The sequence below is a fragment of the Ursus americanus genome, chromosome 13 (genome assembly GCF_024610735.1).
Source record: "Ursus americanus isolate L20-20 chromosome 13, mUrsAme1.1.p, whole genome shotgun sequence".
Classification (NCBI taxonomy): Eukaryota; Metazoa; Chordata; class Mammalia; order Carnivora; family Ursidae; genus Ursus; species Ursus americanus.
Window position 1 is genome coordinate 13,044,334 of NC_142139.1, and position 27,621 is coordinate 13,071,954.

A 27,621-nucleotide genomic window follows, 5' to 3' on the forward strand; every position below is an offset into this window, starting at 1 on the left:
TTTAAAATGCTTTCAAATATATAAAAATACCAATTTGATGTTGAGATACTACCAACCTTCAGAGCGGGAATTACCATCCATGGGTTCAGAAAGGAATGGAAGGTCAGTGATGGAAAGTGACTTGTCCAATAAATTGCAGGGCTACAGCTTGAATTCTCATTTACTCCACCCATTTGCCTTCTCTGTGCTATAGATACAGAAACTGCTTTGCAGATTGCTCCTATAGAAAAGCCTACAGTTTCAGAGAAAGGCACCATTCTTCATGGTCTATGATTTAAACCAAGCCCTCGGTGCTCCCTGATAACTATTAAATGTCTCCTGTCATTTCTCTTCCTCTTTCTCTATAGGAGCTGCTTTATACCTTTTCAATCTCCAAATAAGCTCTCTTTCCACCTCCTTAGCAGATCATTTTGTCTCCTTGTTCAAAAAGAAAATAGAAGACCTCGGAGAGGAGCTCCCTTGACTTTCCACCACTAATTTAACTGCATCCACTTAATATTTTCCTTTCTCTCCCTCTCCTGTTACAAGGGAAGGGGTGTCCCTTTCTCCTCCTGACTTGGCAGAGACCTTGTCTAAACTGGAACCAGTCTCGGACTGTCTTAGACATTTCAGCTGTATGTTCCCATATTATCTTGTGCCTGACAGCACTCATCATCAAAAGCTTTACTTTTCAGTGTCACTAGTAAATTCTCAGATCCGTGACTCACAAGTCTAATGTGTTTATTGTTATATATCCTAGGGTACAATATCTGAAAGAGTGGGCAGTCAACAGTTTTTGAATGAACAAACAAAATATCTATCAGGTACTCACAAATATACTGCCATAAACTTAGGGCAGTTCATGATAGGTGCTTAAGCCAAGGGCGCTAATAAAAGAAAAAATCACTTATGGTGGGGGGAGGTGGTCAATGAAAGCTTCTTTCAAGGAAAAGATGAGTAATTATGAGGAGTTATATTTTTGCTGACTGACAAAGACAATTCTAATCAGTAAGAATAGTGTAACACAGGAGGAAAACTTGGGTATGTTGGTAGCTAGTAGGCAAGTAGCCTAAATCAGCTGAGATGAAGGGAGATAAAGAGGAAAGCTGGACTAATGCCGTGGAGAGCCTTCAAAGCTAGGTACATCCTGAATGGCCATGTTTAAGATACACATGTGCACGCCCATGTGTGCACACACACACACAACCACATACACCTCAAATGAGTTGTTATACTATATGGTAACAATTCTGACAGAAGATAGTTAAGAGATTTTGCCATTCAGTAAATAAATGATGTCTTTAGAAAAACAGTACATTTGGCATAGGTTTTGAAAGCTGCTTATAAATTAGTGAATTCTATCATGTTTTATAAGTAATATGAGAGATTTCTAGAATTTGTTTCATCATCTCTTGTATTTTATTCAGTTCATAAAACTCTAAAACATAAACTCAAAAGATGTTTGAATATTTTAGTTCTAATTTTTAAAGTAATTTTTTAAGAGGCAGTGGGGAGGAGCAGGAAAGGGAGACAAAGAATTCCAAGCAGGCTTCATGCCCAGCACAGAGCCCAACATGGGACTCGATCTTAAAACCCTGAGGTCATGACTTGAACTGAAATCAAGAGTTGGATGCTTAACTGACTGAGATACCCAGGCACCCCACAGTGAATTTTAAAAAAAAATTTACTCCTTAATACTACATGTAAGCTTCAGATTCACCACTGATCCCCAGGGCCTTAATTACAGATTAAATTCTCAAAAAAATATTTGTTTAATGACTGATAAGGAGGGAGAAACAGAAGAGAAAAACTGATTTGAAAGAAGTCTGAACAACAACAAAATAAAAAATGAAGGAAGTCATGTTTAAACTTGAGGATATGTGCCAGTTCTTCTATCACAAAAGATTACGTCTGGATGTGATAAACCCTAATATGCTAAGTTCATCCCAAAATATGCACAAATAGACTTTTCCTGCAATGGCCAAAAGTGTCTTAAAGCAAACCCAGCTGTAACCCTTCTACCCAGGGCCTCTAATGCCAGGAGGGCTTTTTTAGTGGAAAGGTCAAGTCGGACCATATGCTAAAGTCCAAGGAAGGGCTACTTCTCCTAAGAGGGTGTCCATAGTTTCAAAAGAGAAAATAAATATCAGAGAAGAGCCCATCATAATATCAGTTTTCCTGAATGGCAGTCTTGGTTCATGACTAAATTATAAATGGTAGGTGATGGTTCTAAAGCAAAAAAGGTCAGTTTATACTGGGTGTGCTGATGCAGTATTTCAAGTGCAGGTATATTTGCAAAGTTCAGCATCACTTTTCTTGTTGGAACAGATATTGGAAACTTTTGAGTAAGACACTCCTTCCCAAGGGGCTATGATATTTAGAAATTCTATAGTTGAGAGATACTTTCCCACATTTCTTTTAAACCTTGGCCTATTATAGTTTATCTTTTATCCCTAAGGGAGAATTATATTTTGTCGTCTAATTATAGGCCACTTGCAGAAGACATATTTGTTATAACAACGCACAGAGGATGAAAATATATTTTAGACTTAAAAGCCTTATGAGTTGTTTGTTTCTTCCATAACAAAATAATTGCCAGTTTTTTGTTCCTCAAAGGAAAGTTGTAAAATACTACACCTTAAAGACGAAAGTGTTAAAAATAATAAGCCTAGAGGCATACTCCCTTTGACTCTCTGGCAGAATTATAAGTTAACCAGAGTCTTCCCTCCATTTATTTCACTTCTTTATATGGCCATGAAAATCCCTTCAACACATTTTCCTCTATGTATGAGTCAAGTCTGTCTTTCTTTCTTTCATTCTTTCTTTCTTTTCTTTCTTTTTCTTTAAATCTAAGTTGACATATAGTGTAGTATTGGTTTCAGGAGAATTTAGTGATTCATCACGTACCCAACAAGTGTCCTCCTTAATGTCCATCACCCATTTAATCCATCTGCCCACCCACCTCCCTCCAGTAACCCTCAGTTTGTTCTCTATAGTTAAGAGCTCCTTATGGTTTGCCTCCCTCTCTGTTTTTATCTCATTTTAGTTTTCCTTTCCTTTCCCTATGTTCATCTGTTTTGTTTCTTAAATTCCACATATGAGTGAAATCATATTTTTGGTCTTTCTCTGACTGACTTATTTCACTTAACATAATACACTTTGGTTCCATTCATGTTGTTGCAAATGGCAAGATTTCATTCTTTTTGATCGCCTGAGTAATATTCCATTTTACATATATACCTCATCTTCTTTATCCATTCTTCGGTCAATGGACATTTGGGCTCTTTCCATAATTTTGAAATTAGACACGTGTCCCTTCGAATCAGCATTTTTGTATCCTTTGGATAGATACCTACTAGTGCAATTGCTGGATAGTAGGGTAGTTCTATTTTTAACTTTTCTTTGACAAAGGAGGTAAGAATATCCAATGGAAAAAAAGTCTCAACAAATGGCATTGGGAAAACTGGATGGTGACATGCAGAAGAATGAAACTGGACTACTTTCTTACACTATACACAAAAATAAATTCAAAATGGATGAAAGACCTAAAAGTAAGACAGGAATCTACCAAAATCCTAGAGAAGAACACAAGCAGCAACCTCTTTGACCTAGGCCATAGCAACTTCTTGCTAGACATGTCTCCCGAGGCAAGGGAAACAAAAGCAAAAATGAACTATTGGGACTTCATCAAGGTAAAAAGCTTCTGCACAGAGAAGGAAACAATCAACAAAACTAAAAGGCAGCTGACGGAATGGGAGAAGATATTTGCAAGTGATGTTTTAGATAAAGGTTTAGTATCCAAAATCTATAAAGAACTTACCAAACTCAACACCCAAAAAACCAGTTAAGAAATGGGCAGAAGATATGAATAGATACATTTCCAAAGAAGACACCCAGATGGCTAACAGACACATGAAAAGAGGCTCGATATCATTCATCATCAGGGAAATACAAATCAAAACTACAATGAGATACCACCTCATACCTATCAGAATGGCTAAAATTAACAACACAGGAAAAACAGATGTTGGCAAGGCTGCAGAGAAAGGGGAACTCCCTTACACCACTAGTGGAAATGCAAAGGGGTGCAGCCATTCTGGAAAACAGTATGGAGGTTCCTCAAAAAGGTTTCATTTCCAAAGAAGACATCCAGATGGCCAAAAGACACATGAAAAGATGCTCAACATCACTCATCATCAGGGAAATACAAATGAAAATCATGATGAGATGTCACCTCACACATGTCAGAATGGCTAAAATCAACAACACGAGAAACAAGAGATGTTGGTGAGGATGTGGAGAAAGGAGAACCCTCTTACCCTGTTGGTGGGAGTGCAAACTGGTGTAGCCACTGTGGAAAACAGTATGGAAGTTTCTCAAAAAGTTAAAAAAAAAAAAAAAGAGAGAGAGAGAGAGAGAGTCAAGCCTTCATTTAAATGATACCTTCTCAATCAGGCTTACTGGACTACCCTACTAATCTGCCATCTACCCCTCCCCACAGACAGCCTTCATCTCCCTAACCCTGCTCTGTTTTTCCTTCCTCCACATATTACATCATTTGCTCAGTATGAGGTCATTGTCTTGTCTCTCTCCATTAAAATGTAAGCTCCACGAGGGCAAACAGAGATCTTTATCTGTTTTGTTCACTGACATATCTCAAGTATCAAAAACAGTAAGTGCCATATATTGGGTGAACATAAACATCTGTTGAATTAAATCCTTGTTGGAATACGTTAGAATAAATTAATTAATAGTCATTCATGCAGTTCAATCTGCTGTCAATGTAAATATTGCTTAGTTACCATCCCTGGTGGACAGCCACATATACTGGCTAGACCATTTCCAAGTGATATGGCAAATCATCCTTTGTGAATTAACTTGATTTGGGCAAATGATCAAAAGCCATTTGGAGGAAAGACTTGAAAATAGGATTTTAAAAAAGTTGAGAAAAAAATTTTCACTTAAAAATGCATGTGACCAATTCAAAAGCATCTGGAGAAATAAATACATTTATATACTTTTTATATATCATTAATAAGCTGGAAGGAAAGGGAAGGTGATGACTGCTTAATTTATCAAGTAAACAATAAAAATTGATAAATATGAGCTAATACACATTTTCTATCATTTTTCTTTAAGAAAGAAGAACTATTAAAAAAGAGAAATATAAACAGAATTATATGTTTGGAGTATTTAGATAAAAGGCTTTTCAAAACTTTTAAGTTTTGAAGCATAGTAAAGTTTGGAGTATAGTAAACCAAAAGAAACTTAGATCTCATTCCTATGTTAAAATACTTCAATTTATCTCAGTAGTTCAGTTTTGGATTAAGAAAAGTGATTTCTGGTGGATGAGTTCCGTATCTATACACACCAGATTTTATAATTTTGACTCTCTGTTTACCTGTATTTTGCAGAAATATTTTTTTCTGAAAGTCAGTGATGCTCTTATTTTCCCAATGAGTAAGATTTTAAAGATTTTAATCTTTTCTTTACATGTCTCATATATCTCCCCCTTTCCCACTCTCTCATAAATATACACACACACACAGCATATAACTTCACATTTACAGTGAGACAATATTGAAAGAAACTAACATTAGGGGTGGGGGAGATAAAATTGAAACCTAAGCTAAACTTAGGAAGAATTTAACTGTCCAGGAAATCCTTTAGGCAACTGTTACCCTAGTCAGCACAGGTGTTTTTGTCTGCCAGCAATACTAAAAGCAAGGATAATTTCCAGTGAGTATCTAAATGGTGATTTTTTTTGTAAGAACATGTGGGTGGTAAAGAAAATATTTTCTTTGATATAGAACATGGAGATGCAAGTAAATGTCAGATGCCTGGATAGAGATGACTCCAAAATGCAAGTCCTAGCTTTAGCTTGGTTCCTAGGTAGTCAGTTCCTCTTTTATTTACTTTGTAACTCATTCAGTTACAAATACAACATTTGCACACAAAGCAGATGTTCAATAAATGTTTAATCATATAGATCTTTATTCTGAAACTTTCATCAAATTACTGGGCTCGAAAATTCTAATTTACTTCCATATATAAATGACACTGAGTAATGAAAATATCATATTAAATATTTATTTAGTGCAAAAATGTTCCAGACACTGTTTTAGGTCTTGGGAGTGCAACAGTGAGGAAAAATCAGATGTGGTCCCTACCTTCACGGAACCTAGTGGGAAAAAGACGTCCATCAAATACATAAACACAAAACTGCAAACTGTGACACATGGTATAGGTATGAGTTACAAGGAGTATAAATGTGGGATATCCTGGAAGGCTCTTCTGAGAGGGTGACTTTGAACTGAAATCTAAAAGTTGAATAGAAATTAATTAGGCTAGGCTAAAAAGACAGGATAGTGTGAGAGATTAAGGGGAAATTATTCCAGCAAATGTCCATGAAGAAGCTCATGACAAATCAAAAGCTATATAAATGTTTATGCAATGGTGAGTGCTTATCACTTGAATAATAAAGATAGAAAATGTATGATATATTATCAAATAACAGTACCATGCAACATCTTTTTAAAAATGTAAATGAGCAGCTAACTCTTTCCACTTATATATGAATGTAAATGTGGAGTCTATATCAATTTCCTCCTTCTTGGGTAAGCTGTGTAGCTAGAATCACTGAAGGTATATGATAACATCCCTCTTAAATGTATACATTTCAAGTAAACCTAAATTACTGTAGTTCATATTTCTCCTCCTTGTATACTGTACAGTCCCCAAATCAATGATTGCTGAATTAAATAAAATTTTCCATGGAGGAGTTTAATATTGCATAGCAAATAATCATAATAATAATGATAAAGATGATAGCAAGAGTAACTATCATTCCTTATACCCGCTTATTATTTTTAAGCAACTATCAGGTAAGTAGAGTTATCATAATTTTATTTATGAGAAATGAGGCCCTAAAAGTTAAATACTTTCAAGGTCACATTACCAGAAGTGGTAGAGTTAATATGCATACCCGACTTCATGTGACTCCAAAATTCCTGCTTGCTTTACTCATAATTATGCTTAACTCCTGACAAAGAGTCACTTCAAAAATCACTTGTGCTTCAGAGAAAGCTGGGTGTCATTTTCAGACATGAAAGGTTTGCATAATGTTTTCTTTTCTCTCTCCCTTCCTTCCTACTCTCCTTCCCTCCTTCTTCCTTTCTTCTCAAAATAGGATTTTGTTCAATTTTTTTTTTTTTTTGGCTTTTAATCAGTGGAATGCCTAGTAAACTTTCAAATATAAAATTTTAAAGTATTTTATTCTCTCATACTTGATCACTAAGAGGACATCGACTGTATAAATTTTAAGCCGTTGTATTAACTAAATAACCATAAAATTTGAGTAAAGTTAGGACCAGGAAGCAAGGCATAAATAGTGTCTCTCACAGATCCCAAAATCTCATCAATCATAAGACACACAAAAGCTTCCAATTAAACAAGACACAATGCTAAGAACTCCTTTTTAATAAGAGATATTCCTGTTTTAGAAATGTTAAAAAGTGAAAAAATGTGGGGCTTAGAATTGATGAAAATGATAGCAAGAGGCTCTAAAATAAATTTCCTCTCCAGGGTGGCCCCTCATGAATGTCCAGCATTCTACATCCAGTGAGACTGGTCTTGGCTCATATGTTATGGACGACACACACTCAATCACCAGGCACAGGAAGTCACAAAACTTAGCAATCACTGAAAATTAAATCAAGGCAGCATGTTTTCTTCTTTATTCTTATTTCTCCTGAAGGTATTCTCCATTTAGTAAACAGTAAAGATTTACATGAATATATTTGGTAATTGAGAAGATAAGCTTGGTGCATTTATCATCCACACTGTAACTTAAAATAGAATTCTAATAACCTTTGCCCTGACAAATGTGACTCTCCCTGTATGTCTGCTATAACACCATTCTAAAAAGGGACAACATTCTGTTCTTCAGCTGCCAAACTTTTTCATAGCACTATATAAACAGTGACCAAAATCGTTAAGGGATAAGATTCAGTTTCTAAAGTAACTTTATATATTAAAGTATTTTAAATGTTATATTCATAATTCTATTTCTATTTGAGTACATGTATTTTATTTTTCCAAGTTTTTATGTTAATACCTTCTAAAATATTGCATTAAAGCAGACAACTTCAGATTATAATGCACATATTAAAAATAGATTCAGGCTCTTGAAGCTTTCATTTCAGAATAATTTAAGTTATAAGTATTCTTAAAGTTTTTTTAAAGGACATAATATTATGTCATAATCAATTTCATTCCAGGGCATGTTTTTCACTAAAGCTAGCTAAATTTGGGCTATATGTAAAAAAATGCGTAGTCTCACAATCTTCATGTGCTTTTTAAATGAATAATACACTGCAGATTTCTTTTATTAAAAATATAATATAGACAAAACCACTCTGGGTTGGGTTTTGCAATTTGTTCACTAGAATTTCTAATAACATATAGGATTTGTGATGAATTCATGGTAATCCACGCTGAGCGCACAATGAAGTGGAAAAGAAGGGTAGACACTAGCAGCCTTCTGGATCTATAGAACATCAGAGCTAGACTTCTCCCTCTTGGGAATAAAGGCCCAAGGTCACAATACAAGGCACAGTAGAGACCTAAAGTCATTTCCTGACTCCCAACCCAGTGTTCCACCATTTGGTTACTATCTATTGTACTTTGGAGAAAATAGTCAATTTTTATTGGCTTCTATCTTTATTATGATCAAAATTTCTCCCTACTTGTTTCACTCTTCTGCTCTTTATGATGAAATATAACCCCTCATTAATATATGATTGAATATTCTGAAATGTGTATTCATTAGTTTGTGCTAGAATACATCTACAATCTCTCAAATGATTTTTTTCTTTATCCACAGAGTTAAAGAGGCGAATGAGGTTATAAGGGAAGTCTGTAGTCATTTAAATTACCAAATAAAATAGGATAGCCAAAGTAAGATAAAAACTTCACTTCATTAAGTGACATATTTATCAACAGGGAACTTAATAATTAAGACATACTATGCTAGGGGGACCTGGGTGGCTCAGGTGGTTAAGCATCTGCCTAAGGCTCAGGTCATGATCCCAAGGTCCCTCTCCCTCTGAACCCTCCCCCCTGCCCCCACTGCTCATGCTTGCTCACTCTCTCAAATAAATAAAATCTTAAAAAAAAAAAAAAAGACTGTGCTAAAAATATTAATTTAGAGGCCTAAATACCTAGAAATCAACCACCGTTCTGTAGTTTGGTTTATCTTTGTCATTTAAACCTCTATCCAACCCTTAGAGTACATTTCTTCAACTAGGACCTTTACTGCATACCCAGCCTACTGCTGGATTTTGGATGGTCTTTGCCTTCAAGGAGTGCTAAGCAGTAGCTTAAAGTCACAAGACTTCAAGAAAAGAGGTTAAGACACACATTTCAAGATAACTCATGAGCTTATAGGAGCAAGACGTCCATTGCTAAAACCACTGCCAGCAGATGTAGTCAAAGAACTTGGAATGTGAAATCTTGAACTCCAGCAGCATTGGTCGGAGCTCTACTTTAGCCTCAGAACCTGTAGAGCTTCGACATCTATAAAACTCAGATGACACCTACTTCACAAGCTGCTATCTTCCTAAAAGATAACATACAGACACAATACTACAGTGAGACCATTTTTTTCCTCTGATGCATTAAACCACAGTGTAAACTCTGCCAAACTGTCCAATCACACCAGCAGGACTGGCTGAAAAGTCAAATGCATGACGACCAAGCAATCACTCCTGCAGGTGATGCATATGGAGTCCACCCCTGACGTACTGTGTTCGTGTTGGGTTTATCCTCTGACAGTCTTTTCCTTTTTCCTTAACCCCCTTTGTCAGTTCTTTGACATCCATTCCTGTTTCTTTCAAATGGCTTCTTCATATCTACTGAATCTATCAGAATATGAACAATCATTAAGAAAAAAGAATTTAAACAGTGTTTAATAATAGGACAAACTTCTTCATTAAGTCATAAGTAAGGTAAAACTTCCCTGAACGTAAGCTCCATAGAACAAAGTTGTCCCCATCAGAGTTTTTCCCATACTGCACAAAAAATTAGCTGGGTACTTGCAAATTTTCTGGAAGTCGTAGACAAGAGTAACTCATCTTGTTTTTCCCCCATATCCCTAAAGTTCACCTCAGTTCCTAGCACAGAGTAATTAGGGGATTATAAATCAAGTGAAATTTAAAGGCTTGGGTAAAAGTTTATCTGCACTGCATTAATTCAATAAGAAATTACTTTGACTATTACATCCATTTATAATCTAAAAAAATATAAACAGATATTTATGAATCTAGTCACAGATGCAGTAAAAGCTTCTGCCACCTGGTTTATAGGTGAAATTACTTAATGTCATGTATAATTAGATGTACGCACTTGTCCAAAATGTAAAGATTTCCTATTCTGAAGAAAATGCAAAATTAAGTATAATCTTTAATCCTTTTGCATTGGAAATCTAAACTATGTCTACCTTTGTTCTTAAAATACAGCATCAAAAATAAAATCACAAGTTACTAAACAGAAGAGCTTACAAGATAACCAATTACTTTTCCTGAATAAATACCTCATAGTTAACTTCATTGAATGTGGCAACAGGTTTCACTTGAAATACATACAAAAAATTATAATTTATAGTAGGGAACATCAAATCTTAAACAATGATGACATATATATACCCTTGGAAATAGCATACATCTCCAAAGCAAATGCTCACAGGGAACATTCTCTAATCATAACTGCTTGGATTAGGTTTATTTTTGTAGGCCGTTGCTAACACAATGGCATGCTTTAAAAGGTTCTGTCAAATAGAACCAACTAAAAAAAACCCAACTGTATTAAATCCTTTTTTTAATCCTTTTGATAGATGCCAAATCAAGATATCTTTAGGGATATCTTTTTGAATTGCAGCAATGATAGCAATATTAGTCAGATAAGGAATAAAATCTTAAAATTTTACTATACCTAAAAATAAGCAGGTCATTTATTGTAGAAGAAAATAAATTCAAATGCTACTTACATGGAGAATAACAGTATTCATACAATCCATTTACCTTTAAGAAAGATACTTTAAAATTTATTTCCCTGATTATAGGTTATAAATATCAAAAATCAGCATGTCCTTTATTTTCTATTATTAACTATAATTGCTTATTTCTTATTTCTGGCTTGAGCAATTAAATATATGGTAGTACCATTTATGAATATATGGAACAATGAACTGGTTTAGGGTGTAGAGATCAGAAATTCACTGTTGAACACAGCAAGTCTGAGGTTTCTATGAGGTACCCACGGAGAGATTTCAGGAAGGCATTTGGATATGTGAATACGCAGGAATGACTGAGGAAGAGAGTAACAGTACAGTGATTTGGAATTAAGGACCCGCATGTCAAACTGCCTGGGTTGGAATCCTAGCTCTGTTATTTAATGAGTTACATAAGTCTGTGCCTCAGTTTCCTTATTTCTAAAGTGGGATAATAAATAGATTGATGTGAAGATTAAATAAATGAACATATATTTTAAAAACCCTCATAATTGTGCTCATTAAGTGCTAAATCTGACTACTATTCTTCTCATCAGTAACAGCAGATGATATTTAGTCTTTGGAAGGAAAAGGAGCCTAAAGAGAGAAGAGAAAATCCCAAGTCCATGCCTTGGTGAACCCCAATATTATAAATCAGGAAAAACACATAGGGGATAGAAACAAATACACCAGGGAGGTGCCATGGAAGCCACAAGACGAGACTGTCAAGGAGGCCCAAATCCTGCCTCATCCAGCTCATCAGCACAGCGTAGCAGTGATGGTTCCCCAGGGCTAGTGGCTCGCCTCGTTAAGGCCCAGTTATTTCCCAAACAGGAAGACAAGTTTTTTGAGAGTACAACCTTTAGGAACTTCTTCCTGATGTTTTAGCACCCCTTTCATATTTCTTCTTACCTGTAAGCCTATTTCAACAAATAAAAGTAAATGTACTTTTTTGAACAAAGAATGTCTTCATTCAACTCAGGAGACACTGCTGTGTAAGAGACATAAATATAGTATATTCCTTAAATATACAATTTCATTTGTCAATTATACCTCTCAAACAATACATAAGATATGTATATTATATTCAGGGTAATCCTGTTTTTAAAGGTCTAAGGAAAAAGGAAGAGCTTCTTCTATAGAGAGCTGCAATAGCAAAAAAATAGCAGTCAAAATACATTTACCTGGTCAGTGTGCAGAGTCTCTAGCAACATGAAAAGAACAGAGAATGTTATTTTCTCAAGTAGAGCTTCTCCCTAAGTCAGATTCCAAAAATAAGTCACCACTCTTAACTCATCCATTTATTACTTTGGGAAGCACAAAGACTAAAATGCAGCATAAGTTTTCACCAAAGGAAAAAAAAACAACTTCATGCTGGTAGGGAGTTAGTATTTGGTTAGATCAAACAACTTTGTTAAATAGAAAGCATACACATTTAGTCTGTGTATGAAATGTGTATATGCATGGGGGGCATTTGCTTGAACTAACATTTGAAAGTTTTTCTCAATACTAAGTTTTATTTTCGGGAACACGTCACTGAATAATTTCATTGTTAATACTAAATGGTGGTAACAAGTGGTTACAGGTTCTGGTTTTGGGTATGAATGACTGCTGAGTTTTGTTCTGTTGCATGGGTGGTTGGCCCCAGGCAGTTGTCTCATGGGGAGGGGCAGGGAGGAGAGCTAGTGTGCTGCTGAAAACTGCAGATTCATTGCAGTGAACAAGGCGCACTCAAGCTAACACTGCCTGGGGGCAGAAATCCCCTGTATCCCATATTGATACAGAGTAAAGTTGCTGCCTGGCTTTCTTTCAAGGTAGAAGTGCTACCTTCTGATTATGAAAGTAACAGCTTAGTGTAACATGATTCTGACAGCATAGGAGTGAGTGAGGTAGAGAGGGCATATATGCAGTAATCCCACCTCCCCCCCAGAGATGTATCAGGGTTTGCTATAACATTCTCCCAGGCTACACTCTTGTTATTATATTTCCCTCAATTTCCGGATTCGTATTTTAAATTTTCACAATTCTGGAATCTTACAAGCCTTAAAATTGATACATACAGTTACAACAGTGCTTGTCTTACTCATATATCATGGCACACAGCTGTTGGAAAGAATAAGGCAGCTCTGTAGGTAGTGACATGGGAGGAGTGCCAGACATGTTAATTGAAAGAAGAAAGGTGCAGAAGAGTGTGTATGTTATACTACCATATATATATATGTGGTAGTATATATATGTATATATAGTAGTATATATATATTATATATTTTTTAAAGGACGTATACTTATATACTGGTATATGCATTTTTCATTTCCAGAAGGAATCACAAAGAATAGGTTAAGATTGTCTGTAAGTGGGAGGATAGAAGGGTAGAAAGGGATCTTTTATTCATTGTATACCTCTTTCATCTAAGTTTCTATTGTACTTATTTAAAATCAACTGAGTCATTAAAAAGTAAAACACTACTACATATTACTATGGATTCATGAAGTCAATATATAAAGTTGCATATAGGGAGGATGATACCAAATTCATTACAGTGTCTGCCCCTAAAAGGGAAGGTGGGAGAGGAATGGCCTGTTAAAGAAATATCATACGTAGCTATGAAGTTTTAATTCTCATAAATTTTTTAAGCAAATAGACAACATGTTAACATTTGTTAATGATGGGTGGTATGTACGTGAGTGTGATGTTATTCACTGGTAGTTGTTTAAATTTTGTTCAAAGTACAAAAATTGAAATAAAAACACATCCATGGATACTACTCCAGAGCCATTAGAACTTCTAAAATTAGGGGCACCTGGGTGGCTCAGTTGGTTAAGCATCTGTGTTTGGCTCAGGTCATGATCCTGGAGTCCCAGGAGTCCCAGGCTTCCTGCTCAGCTTCTCCCTCTGCCCCTCCTACTGCTCGGGATCTCTCTCTCTCTCTCTCAAATAAATATATAAAATCTTTAAAAAAAAAAAAAAAGAACTTCTAAAATTAAAAAGATGACAGCACCAAACAGAGAGGATAATGAGCAACTGGCACTCTAATGCAATGTTAGAAGGACTGTAAAGTGGTACAACCACTTAAGAAAATGGTCTGGCAGTTTCTTATAAAACTAAAAATAAACATGTACTTTGTGAGCCAGCAAACTACTCACAGGTATTAATCCAAGAGAAATGAATATATGTCCACAGAAAGACTTGTACAAGAGTATTTATGGAAGCTTTATTCATAATAGCCAAAAACTGGAAAGAGCTCAGATGTCCATCAGTAAAAGTCTAGATAAACTAATATGTCCATGTAGTCAAATACCATTTAGCAATAAAAAAGGAGCAAACTACTAATACATGCAATAGCATGTTGACAACACTCTAAAACATTATGCTTATGATAGAAACCTTACCCAGGAGAGTGCATACTCTGGAAGTCTACTTATATGAGGACCTAGAATAAGCAAAACAAATCGGGGGGGGGGGGGGAACAGAACAATGGTTGCCATGGAAAGAAGGTTGTTAGAAGGGGCAGGAGGCAGACAGAAAGGGGATGAAATACTTCTAAGGATGACCGTAACATTTTTCATCTTTTTTTTTTTTTTTAAGATTTTATTTATTTATTTGACAGAGAGAGACATAGCCAGCGAGACAGGGAACACGAGCAGGGGTAGTGGGAGAGGAGAAGCAGGCTCCCAGCAGAGGAGCCTGATGTGGGGCTCGATCCCAGAACGGTGGGATCATGCCCTGGGCCGAAGGCAGATGCTTAACAACTGAGCCACCCAGGCGTCCCTGTAACATTTTTCATCTTGAGAGAGGTTAGGGTTACACAGGTGTATCCATTAGTCAAAATTCAGTGAGTGGTTATTTAAGATATGTGCATTTTATTGTAAATCAATTTTGACTCAAAAGGAAAAATAATCTGTAAGAAAATATTGAACTCTCATTAATAATATGCATGCTGGAGTATTTAGGGGGCAGTGTACTAATTAATGTCCACAATTTACTTTGAAATGCATAAAAAAAGACTGATGGACAGATGAATCAGCAGGTGATAAAAACAAGTATAGTTAAATGTTAATGGTAGAATCTAGGTGTTCACCATAAAATTCTTTTAAATTTTCTGTATGCTTGAAAATTTTCATAATAAAATGTTGAAAAATAGTAAAAATTACTTCTAGCTATTATTTGAAACACACACACATTATATTTAGCATGGATCTGTCATTACACATTGGTCTACCTTATCCTTATTAAGCATAGTGATTCTAAAGAGGATTTTATGGACATTAATATTAAATTTCTGGGACCATCATGTAAGAGACCATACTTAACTAAAGTAAATACTGAATGTACTACTTCATTTTTTTTTAAGATTTTATTTATTTGACAGAGACAGCCAGCGAGAGAGGGAACACAAGCAAGGGGAGTGTGAGAGGGAGAAGCAGGCTTCCCGCCGAGCAGGGAGCCCGATGCGGGGCTTGATCCCAGGACCCTGGGATTATGACCTGAACCGAAGGCAGACACTTAACAGCTGAGCCACCCAGGCACCCAGAATGTACTTCTTGATTTACAAATGAGACAATATTGCATGTAAGACTGGTTTCTAGGAACAGCCTCTTCTATGCCCCACTCTACCCCAGTTCACTCTACCCCCCAAAGAGAAGGCAGCATTCTGCCACACTATAAGGAGAATGAGTGGACATCTCAATGGGTAAGAAAGCCACTGTCCACATGCACACTGTCTCTCTTCCATTTCCTCCTTCCCTAAGGTGATGTAAAGCAGACCCTCATCCCCTTCCCCATGCCACGCTACTGCCCATATCGGCTGGCATGGCTAGCCCACAAAAGGGGACAAATCTGTTCTCTTGTGCAGATAATTTGCCTTTTGCTCAGGTGCTGTTACGTGATCATTAGATCGGCCAACCTCAAAGGGTCATTACAGCCAAGCTGAGGGTTAATTTGGGAAGAGAATCTGGTTGGAGCAAAAGGAATCCAGGGCTCAGTATAGCTTACTGGACTATTGCAATGGAATTATGGTCAAAGCTCCAGCCAGAATTAAAGCTTTTCCTCACCTATTTGACTAGCTCTACTACAGTACCTTGTGTCTCTGTGTGCATTGGGAATCCACCATTCAGGGCACGAAAAGAAGGAATGGCAGCCGTGTTGGGGGGAATGTCTCAATCAACATCTATTAACACCACCCTAATATCAGAAATTTAAAATAAACACCACTTCTTATCTTTTTGCCCGATGAATCATATACTGGGTACATCTTTCCAAGTCAAAGCATATGCTTTCTAATTATACTGACTTTAAGAGTTTATGAGCACCTTGACCCCGCGACTATTAAAGCAGCTATAGTAAGACCACAGACCTTAGGTTCTGTTAGCTTCCTTCATCAGAACACCTAGATGTTGGGGCCCATAACTAGGTATAAAGGTCACATGAGAAGTCTTAGTATTTGTCGTTGTGACATTCCATATTTCCTGAAAATGCACATTGTTACAAAAGACCCAAAAGTGACCCTGTCCTTTAGTGTTTGTTATACAGGTTGTCAAAAAACATAGCTTGTCAGATTTTGGTCTTCCTAGTGAATTGAATGATTAGATGTTTCTGCATTATATAAATATTCTCCAGTTTTCCATTTATAGTATAGAATAATGCAAAAGAAAACAATAATGAAAGAAAAATTTTGGAATTGCTAAATTACTGAATTGCTATTTTTTTAAGATTTTAAGTAATCTCCACACCCAACGTGGGGCTCGAACTCACAACACCGAGATCAAGTCACATGTTCCACCGACTCAGCCAGCCAGGCACCCCTTGAATAAATAGCTCTTTTTATCGTACTTACCTCGTTTGAAGGAATTGTGGCAAAGGGTTTGATGACAGCAGCTAATGGAATCTGAGCTTGCTTGGCCATATCTGACGTACATGGGAAACAGTATGTTGTGCAACGAATGTATCGAGGACTAGCATTGCCTGAAATGTTCAAAGGAACACACTTAAAATTTGCTGAGGAAAACAAATCTGCCCTATAATATTTAAATATTTATAATTCTAGATAACACAATGCCTTATTTGTATCACTTTCTTCATGATTTCTAAAAAGAGTAGTATTACGCAATGCTACAATCTATGTTTATATTTATATTTATTGAATGTCTACTAAGTTTTAGACACTATCCTAATTGCTTCCATGTACAGCTTATGTTCTGACAGAAGATACAAACAATAACTATTAAACCCAATAAATAAGTAAATTACATAGGTCATTAGAAGGTGATAAATGCTATGAAAAAGCATATCTGGTTAAGGGGTAGTGGGAGGCAGACTGCAACTTTAAGCAGTGACAGAGTAGGCCTTATTTAAAAGGTAACATTTGAGCAGACTCCCAGGAAGTGAGGCACTGACCCAGGCAGGTGTCTGGGGGTAGGCATGTCTGGCCTGGTGGAGGAATCACGGGAGGCCTGTGTGGCTAGAATGGAGCCCACGTTGGGCACAGCAGCTGATGAGGAGTTCAGAGAAGTAACAAAGGTTGTACAGCAACCAGAGGAGAAACGGTGGTGGCAGGGACCAGCCTGAGTAGAGTTACTGACAAGTGGCCATATTCTGGGCATATTTTGGAAGTACACTGAGTGTTGATGGGAGTGATGTATGAGGTGTGAAGACAGGAGGTGGGAAAGAAAGAGAAGATTGAGAATGGCTCCAAAGTTTTTGCCTAAGGTACCAGAAGCATGAGGTTGCCACCAATTGACAAGAGAAAAGCTGCAGGAAGGGAAGAGGTGTGTTAATGGGTATGTGGGCAGAGATCAGAAATCTGGCTTTGGACACGTCCACTTTGGGAACTCTGCTAAGCAATCCAACAGTGAAGCTGAGTAAACAACTAGATATCTGAGTCGGCACCAGGCTGAAGATATGCATTTGGGAAAACAAACTAAAGCCATGAAACTACCTTGAAACCACCAATAGAATAATTGTGGCCAGAGAGGACGACCAAGAACTAAGCACTGGGTCCTCTAACCTAAAGAAGTCAGAGGAAAAGGAAAAACCAGTTAAAGGAGAGAAAAGGATAACTACATCAAGGAAAAGCATGATCATCCATGCCAGGTGGTACTACTACATCAGCAAGACCGCTGGGTTTACGTGCCATTTGCAATGACGTGGATGGAGCTAGAGAGCGTTATGCCTAGCAGAATAAGTCAGTCCAGTCAGTCAAAGACAAATAACCAAATGTGGAATTTAAGAAACAAAACACATGAGCAAAGGGGAAAAAAAGAGAGAGAGGCAAACCAAGAAACAGACTTTTAACTACAGAGAACAAACTGATGGTTACCAGAGGGGAGGCGGGCAGGGGGATGGGTGGAATAGGGGGTGGGGATTAAGGAGTGCACTTTCTGTGACGTGCACCGGGTGTTGTACGGAACTACTGAATCACTGTATGGTACACCTAAAACTAATATAATAGTGTAGTGTTAACTAACTAGACTTTAAATAAAAACTTAAAAAAAAAAAAAAAGACCACTGGATTTAACAACATGGACCCAGAAGAAAGAGTTTTGGTGGACTAGGACCTCGGGTGGGAAGCCTGCCTACAGTGAGTTTGAGAGAGAAAGTAAGGAGAGGAATTGGCAATAATCCTTTCAAATTTTGTTGCCTAGGGGAGGAGCAAAGAAAAGAAGGGTAGCTGGTAAGGAAAACAGGTCAAAAAGTTTTTTTTATTGTTTTATTGTTTTATTGTTTAAGATAGGAGAGTGTAAAAAGAGAGACACTGATGGGGCGCCTGGGTAGCGCAGTCGTTAAGCCTTCAGCTCAGGGCGTGATCCCGGCGTTCTGGGATCGAGTCCCACATCAGGCTCCTCGGCTGGGAGCCTGCTTCTTCCTCTCCCTCTCCCCTGCTGTGTTCCCTCTCTCGCTGGCTGTCTCTCATAAATAAATAAAATCTTTAAAAAAAAAAAAGAGAGAGAGAGAGAGACATTGATGACATAAGAAAAGGGGGGAGACTTATTATAGCAATATACAAGAGTAGTGCACTGCAGGGGAGGCTAGCTTCTGACTGGAGCAAGATCATTCCCTTATGGCCAAGAGCAGAAAGGCAGAGCACAGCACAGGTGCACACTAGGGCAGGGGTTGATACGATAGCGAGAATCTGTAGAAGCTCTCTTCTGACTGCATGATTTTCTCAGAGAGGATGACATATGAGCAGCTAAAAGAAAAACTGGGAGAGGAGGTATTGCAGATTTCAGGAAGGAACGTGAAACAGTTACTAATAAGAACGGAAAAGTGAAGGACTTGGGGAAGGACAGTGTGCTGGAAAGCACATGGTCCCGAGTGCACAGGGGCGGGCACTGCGGCCTGGCTAGGAGCCTTTCTCTGGCCAGGTTTTGCTGCACGGGTGGGCCCAGAATGAGTGGAAAGTTGGACCTATGAAAGCTGAGTTTCTTCAGTTCAGCTCTAACCTATTATTGCCAGATTTTACTTTTTAGGAACAGCTAGAAATCTGGGTTTCTACATAAGATATTCCAATTTTACCTAATGGCAACTACTTCAAATAGAAACAAAACAAAATACTGTGCATGACAAATTATTATGACTGCAGGCTGAATCCAGTTGTTGTTGGTACCACATTTCTGCTGTTGTCTCTCAGAGCTTCTGCAGCAGAGCCCAAAACTGGATGCATAACTATGACAGTAATTGCCAGTGTATTAGGCATCATCCTAAGATCGTTACATGTGAACTCATTTTAGTCTCAACAATTGCCCTATGAAATTGATACCCTTAAGACCCCATTTACAGAGGAGAAAACTGAGACATCAGGAGGTTAAGTGACTTGCCAAAGGTTAAGGGGTTAGCAAATGACAAAAGTGATATTAAAACCTACCAAAATTCTTTACTATATCCCAGATAAGTTTGTCTCTAGTTATGAAGGATGAGTAATTAGGATCAATCCTTTTGCCCATGGGCAATGATGGGACATTTTTTTATTATTATTTATTATGCAATATAATCACATAAATACTTGAAAAAACTAAACTACCAGACAGCTTCTGGGAGCAGGAAAACATTAGAGACAGGTAGACTGGTCATTACTGTTAGAGTCCAGGTAAATACTAACATGGGGTAAAAACAAGAGTTTTGGCAGCAGAAATAAAAGAAAAAGAAATATCAGGTAATAAATGTAAATATGCTTGAACCCCTATTATTGTTAAACATTTCACATAACTTAGACAAAAAAAACTTAGACAAGATCTTCCTCATTACATATGAATGAACTCATAAAAGTGACTAAACAAATTTTGGTTTCAGGAAGATAATGAACACAAAGATAAAATTTTTAAAAAGCCATTGAGAATTTTCTTGGGGCACCTGAGTGGCTCAACTGGTTAAGCATCTGACTTGATTTCAACTCAGGTCTCAGAGTCCTGAGATCAAGCCCCAAGTTGAGATCCATCCTCAGTGTAGAGTCTGCTTGTTCCTCTCCCTTCCCCAACTCGTGCTCACTTTCTCTCTCAAATAAATAAATAAATAAATAAATAAATAAATAAATAAATAAATAAATAAAATCTTTTAAAAAAGGCATTGAGAATTTGTTTTTATAAACAGGTATACAGAAGTGGGGCATGAAAGATATGGCTACAGTAGATAATTTAGCAATCTCAGTAATTAAGATTCAAAACTCTTTGTGATGCTTAACAAAGAGTATTATGGGACTGGAAAATATTCAATAAATTAGTCACTCAACTAATACTTATGAAGATAAGCCTCTGTTAGAGGCTTAGGGACAAAGACAAGTGAAGCCTCTGGCTTCAAGGTCTGGTAGGAGAGAGTGATACTAGAAGCAGGTAACTGTAAAATGGCATGGTAAGTATCAGAGAGGAACAAATTCATTACAAAGTAGCCCAGGGAGGCAATGAGTCTGCCACGTGGATCAGAGGTGACCACACAAAGTATGTGATGCTTGAACAGGGTCTTGTAGGATAGGCAGCAGCACAGAATCAAGGGACAAGTTGAGTCTTAAACTAGATCCTGTAACCAAAGAAACAATATATATAATTTTGTAGACAAAGAAAACAGTATTTTTTAAGTAGGTGTTCTACTTTTTTTTTTAAGATTTTATTTATTTATCCATGAGAGACAAAGACAGAGAGACAGGGCGGGGGGGGGAGAAGCAGACTCCCCTCAGAGCAAGGAGCCCAATGCGGGGCTTGATCCCAGGACCCTGAGATCATGACCTGAGGCAAAAGCAAAGGCTTAACCGACTGAGCCACCCAGGCGCCCAGTGTTTTTCTTTATTGGAGCCACTCCTAACTAGCCGTGTAGTTTTGTGCAAGTCACTTAAGCTCCTTGGGCCTTATGGCCCTCACATCTGTAAAGTGGGAGAGCTGAGCAAATAGAGGCCAAGGTTCCTTCTGCCTCTATATTCTACTTATGTCTGTGAATTTCTGCACATGTCTGAGATTTGGGCTACATCCTAAAAAATTCACTAGTAGTATCAGCTGACTAACCAGGACAGACAAAGGGGCTTCACAGCAAAGCGGTGTGACTGGGCCAATTTCAGGGCTCCATGGCAGGTAGCTCTGTCTCCCTGCCAAGGGCTGGGCTGGACTGTAGGATAAATGATCATCTGGACCTTGCCAACTCACTGGCCCTTCCTTCTCTTCCTGAGCCTTCCTTGTTCTCTTTCCTTACATCTGCCCTATGATCCAGTAATTCCACTTCTAGGGATACACCCAAAAGAACTGAAAGCAGGGACTCAAACAGATACATGTACACCAATGTTCACAGCAGCTACATGGCTGCAACAGCTATTCATAACAGCAACATGTTCTTCAACAGATGAATGGATGAACTATGTGTGTGTGTGTGTGTGTGTGTGTGTGTGTGTATAAATACTATCCAGCCTTAAAAAAGAATGAAATCCTGATACATTCTACACCATGTAAAATACACCTTGAAAATATTACGCCAAGTGAAATAAGCCAGACACAAAAAGACAAATATTGTATCATTCCACTTACACGAGGTACCTAGAATAGGCAAATTCACAGAGATTGAAAATAGAGGATACAGGTCTGCAGGGAATGGAGGAATAGGGAGTTATTGTTTAATGGATACAGAGTTTCAGGGTAGAATGATAAAAAAAGTTCAGGAAATAAATAATAATGATTTCATCAGGCTGTGTTTTAACTTGCCATAAGGAATGGAATAATTACATAGTCCTGGAAAGAGCAAACCTGAGCAAGGACAGATATGTTAAACTGGCAGCACACATAAGATAGCAAATAGAAATAGAGCTCAGCCTTTCCCCATCCCAATTCAAAACTGGAAAAACAGAACCCACATGTTAAAGAACTGCTCAAAAAAAATACCATTGGGGCTAGAACCAGGTACTTTGATTTCTCGAGGGTTCAATCCCCTACTGCTCTACTCATGCTCTCTTCGCCAGGTTTCTAATGTAGTAAATAAATTAAACCAAAGTAGGGCATGTACTAACTCAAGCCCTAAATTAAAATAATTAACTTAAACTGGTATATTGAACTCTATCTCACCACACACTCTCTAGACTTCTACAAGCAGAAAATAGAATTCAGTTGATAATACATTCTCAGTACTTGAGTGATCGATGGCAAATTGGTCCCCGTTATCACCTGTAAAGAGGTTCCCTGTCAAAGACAGCATTACTGAAGGGTGTCAGTGTACTTGCTTTTAAAAAATGGTGAAAACTTTTAAAACCTCAATGAAAAATATTATTGACAATAAATACCTTGGTCTTGTATCACACAATCTGTAGTGACCAGGGGAGGAACCTGGCCTCTGGTATTGGTGGCATAAACTTGTCCCCCTCTGGTGGCTCTGTCATTCTCGATCACCTGAATCTGACATAAGATATCAAGAACAAGTTAAAGTAAGTTAAGACTCTTCTAAACATCCCCTCTCTCTCCCTCTCTTTCATTATTCACACACACACACACACACACACACACACACACACAAATAGGCATTTTGTAAATCCTTTTAGCTCATTTCAGACCAAATTCTCACTAAGAGCCTACTTTTGAAACTTTCAGAATTTTAGAGCAGCAGCTGTTGAATTCTGTTCTGTAATACTCTGAGCTCTGACCCTTCAGAGAACTTCATTTTTATTCAGTTTATTTATTGGGACCATGGATAAACCTTAAAAAAAAAAAAAAAGACTCTGGTAGAAAAAGAAATTGAAAATAGCTTTTAAAGAAAATATCTTTTGTAGGTAAAGGAAAATACACAAAGCTAAAAATCATTAAATTCAGAAGAAATGATTTACAATATAACCTAAAACACCTTAACTCTTCTCTTTAAATCCCTCTTGATCCTCAATTTGCTTTTCAAGTTCTTCCACCTCACCCCTGCTCTGTGAGACAGTAAAAAACAAAGAATATAGTGTTCCCATGTGGAAGATGCGAATTGTATAGAAATCAGAAGGAAAAAAGTCCCTAAGTTTTGTCATCTAATTGGAAACACTTTATATTTCTCTACTAAAATATTTATTGGTGAATAATATAGAGATAAAAATTTGTCCTACTGCTGTAGTTGTCCAGGGATGAAAATAATAAGCAAAATCTAGTAGTATGGAGTTAAGAAGAAAACAAGAGGGCACCCTAATAATTATCTTCCTCTTTCTCTTTATCTCTTCCCTGCCTTCACTACTTTTGCCATGGAATAAAAGAGACAAGAGACAAGGGGGTAAGAAAAAAAAAAAAAAAAAAAAAAGAGGGGAAAAAAAAAAAGACAGAGAGAGAGAAATGAGCAAGTGCCCAGAATACACTACACGGCTTTGGAGGATATGTAGTTTTTTATATTCCTAAAGGAACTATTAATATGAAAAATGTCCTCCCTCAAACTCTGGAATGTTACCTTCTCCATTTTGCCCCCCCCATCTCAACCAATCCAGGCCTATCTGGCACTGATATCATTGGTTTTATGACATATCAGAGATGGATTTAACCTGCCTTTTAACTAACCCACACATTTCTGTTTTTCTAATTTCATAGGATTTGAATTCTTATTAAAAATGTACAATATACTCCAAACATTAACTACTGTAAGATACAGATAAGACCATTGGCTACCATGGACAGAGACAAGAAGCAAACAGAAAAATCAAACCACTGCTATTACATCCTATATTTTTACCCTAAGGTTAATCTGGTTCCTTCAAAATTGAAGAACTTTTTTATATAATCAACATTTAGGGTAATCATTCCAACCAAGGAAGTGTCAAATATGAAACCAAATTAAAAGCCATAATAATCTATATATTGAATATGGTTTCCAATTTTCAATAAACTATATTTCCTAAAAATTTATTTTTAAATTAGTTGTTTGCAACTTACAAAGCATAGCCTCCAAAGAAACAATGTTATATGTGGTCTTTATATTTCTAAACTAATTCACATCTTGCTGGAATACTATAAAGGGAGTAAGAAATATTAAAACACCTCTAGTAATTTTTTAAAATATATTATAGGTTTTCAAGTTTTTAAAATTTACCTCAAACACGTGTTTTCAAAAACCGACTTGGAGAGTTAACAATACACAGAAATTTCAACAGAGATTTTGACTATGACTTGCTACATACAGGATTTCGATTTGATGACAGGGACTCTTGATGATGCCAAAGCTATCTCAAAGCATACAGATTTCTTTTTCCTTCAGAAGATCTGCCTCTAGAGTTACTTTTATACTTGTCTGCTATGAATAGAGTATTATGGGATCATAAAATAAAATCAGGAAAGAAAAAAAAGAATGATTCTCTTGAGATAAATGAACAAGAAGAGTAAGGGAGGAGCACGTTAAGGAGATGTGTGCACACATCTGCTTTAAGGCAGGTTGCTTAAAGCAGAATTATCTGAGCTTCAGGGTGGTAAGATGGAGGGGATAGGAAGAGCTCCATTTCTGAATGGTCCTCCTGCAGATACAGAAAGGGAGTGAGGAAGAGTTTCAATAGTGATATCAGATTTTTCACTCTCAAAATGTGTATAATAACACCCCCCAAAAGGATTAGAGTGAGCACTTAGCTCAGGACTGGCATGTAACAGGAGTTCAATAAACATGACTTTACAGCTTTCTTTCCAGAAGGAAGAAATTATTTAGTCAGTTAAAGCATGCCACTTTGATAATAGGAACATAAACAGGCTCCATCTGGCATTGCTATTTTAATTACTTTTATGATAAAAATAACACTGGACTGATTTATATGTGTGCATTTTAAGGGTCTTGCATGAATCACAGCAATACTGCTTATTGGTTTTGTTGTTAACCCTCACTCCTTCATTCATTCAACAAATACGTGAATGTATTACTACGTACCAGGCTGTTGGAGACATGAGAGTGAACAAAACCAAATTCTTGACCTCATGGAGCTGACATTATGGTATGGAGGACAGGCAATCAATAAATGTATAAATAAGATACATCTATGTCAAGTAATAATAAGTACTGTGGATATGGAGTGGTATGTATAAGGGTACCAGGGAGACTGGGGATGAATGAGGACAGGAAGGAAATGAGGATGTGAGCCATGCCCTCCATATATCTAGGCAGAGGAAATATCAAGTGCAAAGGTCCTGAGGCAAGAGTACACTTAGCATGTTTAAGGAATAATAAGGAGGCTGGTGTGGCTGAAGCAAAGTGATGGAGATCGAGTCAGAGGGCTGAGTGTGTGTGTGAATGATGGGAGGCATGGCAGAGCCAGAGGTGGCAAATAATGTAGGCTCTCACAGGCCACTGTAAGAACTGGTTTTTAACTAGTGGAGTATCGGAGGGTTTTGTTCTGAGTCGCAGCATGAGTGGACTTAAAATTTGAATGGATTGTCCTGGCTGCTGTGTGCAGGTTGCAAGATCAGGGAAACAGGAGGGTCTTACAATAATCAAGGTGGATAGAGGGTTGTGGCTTGGACCAGGATGAGCACACAGGGCAGGACCAGGACCAATAGAATTAGCTAAAGGACAATGTGAAAGAAAGAAGGAAACAAGGATGACTCCAGGATTTGGGGCCTGAGGAACTGGAAGAATGGGGTTAGAATCTAGATTTTAGGGAAACATCTTGACTAGGAATATCTGCATCTTCATTTAAAGCCATGAGAATGGATGGGATCACCAACAGCAGTGCCTCTTAGTGTGGCTACGAATCATCTGGAGAGCTTATTAAAACACAGATTCCATGGTCCCACCCCTAAATATTCTGACTCTGTAGGTCTGGGGTGGAGCCTACAAACATGAATTTCTAGTGAGCTCCCAACTGATGCTGATGGTGCCATCCTGGGAGCAGCACACTTTGTGGACTGTTGATCTACAAAGTAAACGTCAACAGAGAAAGGGACAGGTCCAAAGACTAAGCTTTGGGACACTTCTAACACCAAGGAGGTCAGAGAGACGAGGTGAAACCAACAAAGGTAGTAAGAAAGAGATAAGCAGAGATGTAGATAAGTGGTGGTATTCCAGAAACCAAAAGAAAAAGTGTTTTGTGGAACAAGCAGATGTGTCAAATTGCTGCGGGTCTGTTGAGGTAGATGAGATCTGAGAATTGACCATTAGATCTGGTAAAGAGATGTCACTGGTAACCTCGACAAGCATAGTGAAAAATTAAAGTTTATCTTCAAACCAGTATAGTTGATGCAGGAGAGAGGAGACGTGATGGCTAATTAAAATGTCAACATGGCTAAGCTGTGCTGCCCAGTTTTTGGTCAAACACCAGTCTAGATGTCGCTGGGAAAGTATTTTTTTAAATATGTTTGACATTTAATCAGTAGACTCTGAATAAAGTAGACCCTACAGTAAAATTTCCATTAATTGTGACAAAAATAGTGCTAGAGAGATTAATGGTGAACCTGGAGGTAAAAACTTCAGAGAACAAAGTGGAATGACCCAGAGGGTCTGTAGATGTTATAGAGAAGCAAAGAAACAAGAAGTGAAAATGATGAATTCAATGTAAAAATATTATATTCCTTTAACTAGAATAACAAAATAATATTAAGCCATAAAAATAATGGCTGGTAATATAATTATCAATAAAGGCACTAAGAGTTACTAAAACTTAATTTTTAACATGTTATAGGATACTTTATGAGAAACCTTCAGATTTATATTCAAATAAACACAGAATAAGTGGGTAGATCACAAAAATAACTGAAATCCTCTACCCTTTCTGTGCCCTTTTCAAGGACTTTGCAGCTCCTCCCATCAAGAGACAGTCTTATCTTTCTACTCAGGGACTCTGGGACTTGCTTTGGCTGAGAGAATGTCACAGAAGTGGCAATGTTGTAGTTCCAAGCCACGGCTCAAGAGGCCTTGCAGATTCCTACTTTCCCTCTTAGATCTCTGCCACAGCCAAGTGAACAAACCCAGGCTAGCCTGCTCGGTGACATGGCCCAATCATTCCCAGCTAACAGATGGGTAACCAAATACCAGACACATGAATGACACCATCTGTAGTGGGCTTGGTGGTGCCCCTCCCCCAAAGATATGTCCATGTTCTAATCCCTACAATCTGTGACTATTACTTTACACAGTAAGAGTACTGATCAAAAGTTTTGAAAGAAGGCATTCAGCCTGGACTAACTGGGTGGGCCCTGAATGG

At 37.5% G+C, this 27,621-nt stretch overlaps 1 protein-coding gene across 2 annotated transcripts in view; it reads right to left on the reverse strand.

The window, feature by feature from the left end:
- The window catches only part of SEC24D (SEC24 homolog D, COPII component), a 101,622-nt gene that overhangs the window by 53,173 nt on the left and 20,828 nt on the right, over window positions 1-27,621 (reverse strand). For both annotated transcript variants that reach the window (XM_045799079.2, XM_045799078.2), the window contains exons 7-8: window positions 22,771-22,882; window positions 16,861-16,988 (exon numbers count right to left, since the gene is read on the reverse strand). In XM_045799079.2, coding sequence (XP_045655035.2) covers window positions 16,861-16,988; window positions 22,771-22,882 — 240 coding nt within the window. The remainder of the gene's footprint in view (window positions 1-16,860; window positions 16,989-22,770; window positions 22,883-27,621) is intronic.